The sequence below is a fragment of the Penaeus japonicus genome, unplaced genomic scaffold (genome assembly GCF_977035675.1).
Source record: "Penaeus japonicus unplaced genomic scaffold, GWHDUDI00000001_assembly GWHDUDI00000013, whole genome shotgun sequence".
NCBI classification, from domain to species: domain Eukaryota; kingdom Metazoa; phylum Arthropoda; class Malacostraca; order Decapoda; family Penaeidae; genus Penaeus; species Penaeus japonicus.
In genome coordinates this window covers 7,171,513-7,181,512 of record NW_028234415.1, presented here as the reverse complement: position 1 = coordinate 7,181,512, position 10,000 = coordinate 7,171,513, and the positions used below count along the sequence as shown (strand labels likewise).

Below are 10,000 nucleotides of genomic sequence, written 5' to 3'. Positions count from 1 at the left end.
TGACATCTGTGGGGTTGATTTTGGTCATTAGTGGATCTGTGGGGTCCAGTCTAGTGAAGTCAGAAGCAACTTTTGGATATAGGAGGTGTATGTGCCTTCCTATTTCCTCTATGATGGTCTCCTCGAAATCACTGTCAAAGTTTTCTTCTTCTTCTTCAGTAATTCGAAAAAATTTCTCCAGTATTTTCTGAACAGGATTTCTTGTTCTTCTTCTTCATGAATCTTCTGATCCTGTTCGTTGAGGAGGTAGCTACTACTGTTTCCACTTCTTCCCATCAGTTTCTTTATTCCTGACCAGAAGGACTGTGGATCTTTTCGGTCCCATTCCACTTTTCTAACAAGTTCTTCCCACTTGTCATTTGCTGCTCTCCTCCATAGAGAGTTCTCTTTGCAAGCTTCTGTATCTTGCTCTCAGGTCTTGTGTCCATCCATGAATCCCTGCATAGTGCTGCAGGTGATTCGACTGTATATTTAGCAGTCTTACTTCAGGTGTTAGCCTTGGATGGGGGACAGTCCTGTGGTTGCTCTTGGGTACATGATGCTCAAGTGCTGCTTCAACATCGCTGTACCACTTTTGGACTTCCTCATCAATCTCTTCCAATGTTGCAGTCCTCAGGTTGGCTGCAGGCTTGGACTGGAGCTCATCCTTGATTCCTCCCCAATTAGCCATTCTAAAGTTGAGTCTGTTACAGTTTAGGCTTTTCATGATTGGATTGGATGATATCTTGAGGATGATGGGTAGGTGGTCACTGGTGCTTGCAGGGCCCGGTTCCATGATCACGTTGTGGTGGGCTTGGTTATTGCACAGTGCAATATCTGGTTTGGTTGCTGTGTTCCCTGTGATGAAAGTAGGGAAGTCTGGTCCCATGTGGATTAGATCACCATCAGCAACCATTCTAACAATAGCATTGCCAACCTGGTTGCCTGCTCTATTGTTTAGCATTGGATGGTTGGCATTGAGGTCTCCCACTATGTATGTGGGTAATCTTCGTCGAAGTAGACTGTACAAGTCTTGCAGTGGAACAATTGCCCTTCTTGGAGGCAGATACATTGTAGCCACTACTATTGGACCTCTGCTGGTCTCTATCTCGATTGCCAGCATTTCGTCGAAGTCGTCGAGAATCTTATGTTTGATTTCTCTTCTGACTGCTATTGCTATGCCATCACTTGCTTCTCCAGTCCTGTTCCTCTGATGTATACTTCTACTTAGAAGTATACATTTGAGGAACATACATTAAATAAAATCGTCATGACTTTTACTAAGCGATATTCCAGCGTAAATAACAAATAGTATTCTTTTTCCTAGATTAATTTATCTTAAGATGCCATAAATCATTCCCTGCCAAAGCCATTTATTCGTTTAATCTCGGTGCAAAATTCAATACCTGTGTTTACCCATCATTAAAAGCTCGTAGTCTCGAGGCATTCATTGATCTCTTTTTGTACCGAAGCAGACGGATCAACGCCTTTTTCTATACTCATTCTTTTCTTCTATCGACATCGTTTAAAGATAAGTTACATGTGGACCTGTATGGCATTTTCTTTGAATAAAGTGGTTTAGATCATATCCTGTGTAGATTGTACGGTCCTTATTAAGCTTAGCCTCCTTATGTCTAATGTTACCAACATATTTGATTTAAAAAAGGGCACATTATCACATGCCCAGTAAAGTGCAGAATCGACCTTACACAGAAGAACACGCGCACGCATGTCAAGGAGCTAAACTTGCAGTCAGTCTATTGCTCTGGTGCATAAGTTGATATCAGTTTATCATTGGTATCGTAAACTCCATGAGTATCAGTATCACTTGTTTATTTGAGATACATTATATGATTATTTCACAGACGCTCTTTATACAAGCAATGTGTCAACACTGAAAACCTCTTTATGAAATGCAGAAAGATCGAAGGCGAGTGTTCTACACACCACATATGACTATGACTGGATTGTACTCAGTTGAGCACGCGGTAGGAGGTGGCGTGGGCGGGGGTGTGAACCACACGGAGGAGCTCGGCATCACGAAGGGCGGATCCGGTGGTGGCGGCGTAGGTGGTAGGGACGGGGGCGGCGTTGTAGGTGGTGAGGGCGGGATGGGCGGCATTATAGTGAAGGGGAGAAGCATAGGCTGAAGGCAGTCCATAGTGGAGGGGAGCGGAGAAGCTGTAGGAGAAGCGGAGAGGAGATTGAACGCCGAGGCCAGGAGCGACTAGGACGGAGCGCTTCTTGCGGGTGTCGGGGGCGGCCTCAGCGGCGGCTGCGGCTTGGTCGAAGGCCTGTTGATGGGCGAGCTTAGCGGCAGCAACCTCAGGGGTGTCCTGGACGGGTTGGGGAAGAGCCAGAGCCACAGAAGTGTCGGGAGCCACGGGCAGGTTGGTGCCGGACACGCGGAAGCCAAGGGCGTCAGCCACGTAGTGCTGAGTCTGGACCTTGCCCTCAGAGTCCACGTAGTTGTATGAGCCACGGACGACACCGAAGGCGTCGCGAGACTCGGCGCGTGAAGATGGACCACCGGCGTAACCGAAGGAGTACTGACCGATCTCGTCCTGTGCGTGATACTGGGACTGGATGGGGGCTACAGGCGCAACGGGAGCAACATTGTAGGACACGGGTGCGGGAGCGACGTTATAGGACACAGGTGCGGGAGCGACGTTATAGGACACAGGTGCGGGAGCTACGTTGTAAGAGACAGGAGCAGGAGCCACGGTGTTGATTACAGGTGTTTTAAGGGTGAGAGGTGCAGCTGCAGGAAGGGCGCCTGTGTATGCGTAGGGCAGCAGACCCGAATAGCCAGCATAAGGATAGGCGCCAAGAAGACCGTGGTGGCCTCCATATACGCCGTTATATGCAAGCAATGTAGCGCTGCCGCTGGCCACGAGGGCCGCCACGGAAATCACAGTCTGGAACGAAACCCCAACTTATCAGAAACATATTTTTACAACTGTCGACTTGAAAAGATCATACTAGTAGATACAGGTATACATACATTTACAAACCTGTTATACATATTCTTTACAAAGTTCCTCGTTGTTAGACTTACCAGAGCGTTCATGTTGACCCACCGTTAGGGAGTTGTCTGGCTGAAAAAGAGGCATCCGTCCTTTATATACCTGTGGACATCCTGACCATCGGTTCAAAGCAATGTAGTAGGCGGGGCTCTTCCCTACACGTGGGTATGCCTAATGGCGTGAATTTAGAGGCAAATAATAGGCCATATTCTTATCACATACATTTATTGTTTGGTCATGCAGCAACTGTGGAAGGGAAAATATAGGAACCTAAACCCAAACGCAGAAAAGGTCTGACAAAAAAGAAAAAAAGAAGAAGAAAAAAGGAATGGTACTAACGTTACCCATTGAGAAAGTACCGTCTCTCTGCCTGAATATTTCAAGGTCTAGCAATTCATTTCAGTTTTTGTTTGTTGTTGGATTGGCATTTTGGGGGAATTAATTAGTTATAAACATCAGTAAAGAATCTGGACGTCTGTTAGACTGAATCGTGTCCCTGTAAAAAGAGCGCCATTCAGTCTGACAGTCTTCATGGTTTTCTCCAAAGATAATTATAGGAGATCAATTCTTTTTTATTTGCATTAATAAATACGGATAAAATGAAATGGTTCTAAATAAAAAAATGTATCCTGTTTCAAAAAATACGAGAGAAATAAATAAATAGAAATGGCTTTGTCAAGCAATATCACAAATTAAATATCCAAGCAAAATATTTCCCTTCTGTAACACATTGATTTAAATATATATATATATATATATATATATATATATATATATATATATATATATATATATATATATATATATATATATAAATATATATACATATATTGATATAATTTAGATATATATGTGGATAAAATCGTTGCCTTTGACTTCAGTTTGATTTCTAGAATTTTTATACAGTATTGAAAGTCGCAGATTAAACATAGTTATCTTCCCAAATATCCACTAACACACATATACATACATACATATATGCATGCATGGTATTATACACACACAAACATACACATGTGTATATCTATATTTATATCTATATCTACATACATACATACATACATACATAAATACATATATATATATATATGTATATATATATATATATATATATATATATATATATATTATATATGTATATATATGTGTGTATATATTTATATATATATATAAGTACATATATACAAATATCTATATATTTATGTAAGCATATATACATACTAAACACATACACACACACACATATATATATGTATACCTGTACTTATACATTCATATACATGTATATATATATATATATATATATATATGTATACATGTATATATATATACGTATACATATTTACATATTTATTTATACATATACATGTATACGTATATATATATATATATATATATATATATATATATATATATATATTATATATATATATATATATATAGATCTTTATATATACATATACAATATATATATATATATATACATATATAAATTTTATATATATATACACAGATATACAGATATATATATATATATATATATATATATATATATATATATATATATATATATATATATATATATGTATATACATATACACACACACACACATATATATATATATATATATATATATATATATATATACATATATATATATATACACATACACATATATACATATATGTGTGTGTGTGTGTTTGTGTGTGCATGTACACATATGTATACAAATTTATATAAATATACATCTAATACATTCATATTTATAATTATATATGTATATATGTGTGTATACATACATATATGTATATACATATATGTATGGATATATGTGCTTTCGTCTGTTTATTCATGAATATATACATATCTAGCTATCTATGTATATATGTATAAAACTACATACACAAAAGCCATTGTGTATCTTATCTTATCTTAAGTGAAAAATGACACAAGATAGCAAAGTTCCTCTTTTTCAACACAAAAAATACCAATTAATATTCCAACACCGTTCTTGTCACTAAGAAAGTATGAAATTGTATTACTTTTCTAGACGCATTCATCTCAAGAGTGAATAATGTCGCCCCTGCCAAGATCATTCAGAGCTGGCCTTTAATCTTCTTCCAAAACTCCATACCCATTATATTCAGCAATATTTAAGATCTCTCATCAACGCAACATTTGAAACTCTAAGTAGCATCGGGGCATTTATTGATATGATTTCTGTACCGAGAGTTCATTTTGTAAAGAAAAATGTAATTGGCCATTTTATCCTTCATTAAACCCTTCTTTATTGCACAAGTCAACATCATTATAATCTAATAAAACTATCAGGATGTGATATAGTTTGGCCCACAACTCGGGACCGTCAGTCTCCTCAACTATGAAGTATATTCTTCCTAATTGCTGCTTCCAAAAGGACCCTAACCCTTGCATAGGCCTATTATGCTACCTATCCACACTGCATGCAGCAGTGACATCACCATCAGAAGCAACTCGTTTGCACTATAGCCAGAAACTGGGCTGCCATTCTAAATATTCGTTTTCCCCTACCACGCGTGCGTATTTTCCTCTACGTTTCACATACGTCAATCTCTAAAAAGAAGAAGAAGAAGAAAAATTGCTCTCTTTTATATATACATACACATATAAACATATATATATATATATATACATATATATATATATATATATATATATATATATGTATATATATATGAGAGAGAGAGAGAGAGAGAGAGAGAGATAATATATATGTATACATATATATGCATGTATATATATATATATATATATATATATATATATATAGAGAGAGAGAAAGATTAATATATATGTATACATATATATATGCATATTACACACACATATATGTCTATATACATATAAACACACATATATAAATATATGATATATATTTATACACACAAACACACGCAAAAGCACACACACCAAAGAAGTCTGGTGCATAAGTTGATATCAGTTTATCATTGGTTTTGAAAACTTCATGCATATCAGTATCACTAGTTTATTTGAGATACAACATTATGTGATTATTTCACGGACGCTCTTTATACAAGTAATGTGTCAACACAGAAAGCCTCTTTATGAAATGCAGAAAGGTCGAGGGCGAGTGTTCTACACACCACATATGACTATGACTGGATTGTACTCAGTTGAGCACGCGGTAGGAGGTGGCGTGGGCGGGGGTGTGAACCACACGGAGGAGCTCGGCATCACGGAGGGCGGATCCGGTGGTGGCGGCGTAGGTGGTAGGGACGGGGGCGGCGTTGTAGGTGGTGAGGGCGGGATGGGCGGCAGTGTAGTGAAGGGGAGAAGCATAGGCTGCAGGCAGTCCATAGTGGAGGGGAGCGGAGAAGCTGTAGGAGAAGCGGAGAGGAGATTGAACGCCGAGGCCAGGAGCGACTAGGACGGAGCGCTTCTTGCGGGTGTCGGGGGCGGCCTCAGCGGCGGCTGCGGCTTGGTCGAAGGCCTGTTGATGAGCGATCTTAGCGGCAGCAACCTCAGGGGTGTCCTGGACGGGTTGGGGAAGAGCCAGAGCCACAGAAGTGTCGGGAGCCACGGGCAGGTTGGTGCCAGACACGCGGAAGCCGAGGGCGTCAGCCACGTAGTGCTGAGTCTGAACCTTTCCCTCAGAGTCCACGTAGTTGTATGAGCCACGGACGACACCGAAGGCGTCGCGAGACTCAGCGCGTGAAGATGGACCACCGGCGTAACCGAAGGAGTACTGACCGATCTCGTCCTGTGCGTGATACTGGGACTGGATGGGGGCTACAGGCGCAACGGGAGCAACATTGTAGGACACGGGTGCGGGAGCGACGTTGTAAGAGACAGGAGCAGGAGCCACGGTGTTGATTACAGGTGTTTTAAGGGTGAGAGGTGCAGCTGCAGGAAGGGCGCCTGTGTATGCGTAGGGCAGCAGACCCGAATAGCCAGCATAAGGATAGGCGCCAAGAAGGCCATGGTGGCCTCCATATACGCCGTTATATGCAAGCAATGTAGCGCTGCCGCTGGCCACGAGGGCTGCCACGGAAATCACAGTCTGCAAGGAAACATTCACTTATAAGTAACATATTATTGCAATTATCGACTTGAAATGATCATACTAGTAGACACGGGTTTACATACATATACAAAGCTGTAATTCACCGTTGGTAGACTTACCAGAGCGTTCATGTTGACCCACCGTCAGGGAGCTGTCTAGCTGGAAAAGAGGCATCCGTCCCTTATATACTTGTGGACATCCTGACCATCGGTTCAAATGGAATGGGCGGGGCTCTTCCCTGCACGTGTGGGTATGCCTAAAGGCGTGCGTTTAGAGGCAAATAATAGGCCTTATTCATATTATACACATATTTTTTTGCCATGCAGCAATACTTGAAGAGTAAATATAGCAACATAAACTCATAAACAGAAAAAAAAAAGTTGTGACAAGAATAAAAAAACAAAAACAAAAAATAAGTGGATTGGTACTAACGTTACCCACTGAGAAAGTACCGGGTCTCTGCCTGAATATTTCAAGGTCTAGCAATTAATTTCATTTTTTGTTGTTGGAATGACATTTGTGGGAAATAATCAGGTATAAACATCAGAAAATCTGGACGTATGTTAGACTAAACCGTGTCCCAATAAAAAGAGCACCATTTAATCTGAGAGTCTTCGTGGTTTTCTTTTGAGATATTTGTACGTTATCAGTTGTTTTTTTTGCTTCTATTATTATAATGAAATAGTTCAAAATAAAACTTAGAAGAAGATGCTAAATGCTAATGGTTTCGTCAAGAAATATCACAGATTTGATATCCAAGCAAAATATGAAGGAACTCCCTTCTGTAACACATTGATGGAATTTAAATCTATATATGGAAAAGATCCTTGCCTTTCGCTTGAAATCGAAAGTAAAAAATATCTCAAGAAATCTTGTACAATGATATGTTCAGTCATATAGGGTCCACTTTTAAAATGTATTGATTTTTACACAGTATTGAAAGTCGCCAATAGAATTTATTTCCCCAATATCCGCTACCACAAACATATACATGTATGCACACACACACAAACACACACACACACACGCACACACACAAGTATCCGTCTGTTTTACATATAGGCTTCCGTCTGTTTATTCATGAATACATACATATAGATACCTACACAAAAGCCATTATATATCTTAACTTCTGGCATTAGAGGGAAAAATGATGCAGGATAGCAAAGTTACTTTTTATCAACACAAACTTACTAGGCGGTATCACCGTCCTTATCACTGAGTAGATAAGACATATTTTTTCTAGATGTATCTATTTAAAGACATCCAGAGCTGTCGTTTAATCTCGATTCTAAAATTCCATACGTGTGTTTATATTCAGCAAATACAGAATTGGCGAAAGACATAAGATCTATCAGCAACGAAGCATTTAAAGCTCGAAGTAGGATCGGGGTATCTTAATAATTTTTTTTGTGCCGAAAACTTATTTCTTAAAAAAAGAAGAAGAAGAAAAAAAAAAGTAATCGGCTATTCATTTATCTTGCGTTATATCCACTTACATTACACGGGTCGATCTCTATCACTATTACATGAACTTACAGTACGTACTTATAAGAAATGCCTTTGTATTTCCAATGAAGACTTCAACAGAAACAAGTCAAATACATCTCTTGCGTTGTCAAAATAATTAGTCTCATTTTTACATTTCTTCTACATTGAACTTCTACAACGAACTTCGTTCATGATTATGAATTAGTAATAGTAATGGTAATAACCATAATAATGATGATGAAGATGATGGTGATTTTGATGATGATAAAGATAATGATGATGATAATGATGGTAATTACTGGTAATTAAAAAAGATAATGATAATAAGGACAAGAGTAATGATAATGTTAGTGATGATAATGATAACAATAATAACAATGAGGAAAGATAATAATGATGATGACAATGATGTTGATAGTGATAATAATAATAATGATAATGATGTGAATGATACAACCAACAATAGTAATCATATCAATAATTCATATATTGGTGCCAATACGTACGACTGGTAAAACAACTTAAGTCCTTTAGTCCGCATTCAAAACATAGTCGGGTGTTACATGTGGTTAAATACAGGGTTATATATATAAATATAAATAAATAAATAAATATATATATATATATGTATATATATATATATACATATATTATATATATATATATATTATATAAATATATGTATATATACATATATATATATATATATATATGTATATATATATATATATATATATATATATATAATATTCCATCAATAAAAGGCAAAAGAGCCTGTTGTTAATTCATTTTGAACAAAAAAAGTGGCGAGTTATACTGTTTGGTTGTAGTAGGTAAAGAACGCCACGTTTTAGAGCTCTTTACAATGATTCAATATCATCTCTTGGTCTGCCCTGATGAATTCAATGTTTCTTATCGGCTCTTCGCGCGTTGATAATTCCCTTGATTACTATGCATATTGTATCAATGGAATAGAGTCAAATCCTCTATCCCACCAATTCAGAATGTGCTGGTAACGTACAGTACGTCGAATTCCTTATTGTAAGTCAAACACGACGATGAACCATTGTTAGAGTCTCCCAAATCTTGAGTAAATCACTTTATTAACAAAAATAGCTGCTGACTAGAGCTATAACATTACTATTTATCATTTCCTTATCTTATAACGGTTTGCGTCATTTGAAAATAAAATTGTATGTTGATTTATTTAAAAGTAAAGATTTGTTTTTCGAAAGCGTTTACTTTTAGGAAGAGTTTAAGAGAGATTTGTCACTACTGATTAAATACGACAATTGTTATATGACTGTTGGTGGATGAATTAGCGCTATTTCAATTTACTTTATGATCCGTGGTCTGTCTGATGAAGAGATAATACATCATATGAAAGAATATTTTGTGTAAATTATGCATGCATGTGCGTTTGATTATTTACATGCATGT

The 10,000-nt window shown here is 37.7% G+C and overlaps 2 protein-coding genes across 3 annotated transcripts; both read right to left on the bottom strand.

Moving 5' to 3' along the window:
* Positions 1 to 1,795: 1,795 nt before the first annotated feature.
* Positions 1,796 to 3,123, bottom strand: LOC122260148 (uncharacterized). Of its 2 annotated transcripts, XM_086543090.1 has the most exons (3): positions 3,038 to 3,123; positions 2,663 to 2,897; positions 1,796 to 2,608 (listed from the first exon to the last, which is right to left on the bottom strand). In XM_086543090.1, exons 1-3 carry the CDS (start codon positions 3,047 to 3,049, stop codon positions 1,953 to 1,955), a joined length of 903 nt encoding a protein of 300 aa, XP_086399216.1. In that variant the 5' UTR covers positions 3,050 to 3,123; the 3' UTR covers positions 1,796 to 1,952. The 2 variants fall into 2 exon arrangements, with proteins under 2 accessions (XP_086399216.1, XP_042883259.2); XM_043027325.2 differs by having other exon boundaries at positions 1,796 to 2,897.
* A 2,892-nt stretch (positions 3,124 to 6,015) lies between these two features.
* LOC122260898 (uncharacterized) lies at positions 6,016 to 7,267 on the bottom strand. Its single transcript, XM_043028399.2, has 2 exons — positions 7,189 to 7,267; positions 6,016 to 7,066 (listed from the first exon to the last, which is right to left on the bottom strand). The coding sequence occupies exons 1-2, from the start codon at positions 7,198 to 7,200 to the stop codon at positions 6,176 to 6,178; spliced, it is 903 nt and encodes a 300-aa protein (XP_042884333.2). The 5' UTR covers positions 7,201 to 7,267; the 3' UTR covers positions 6,016 to 6,175.
* Positions 7,268 to 10,000: the final 2,733 nt, after the last annotated feature.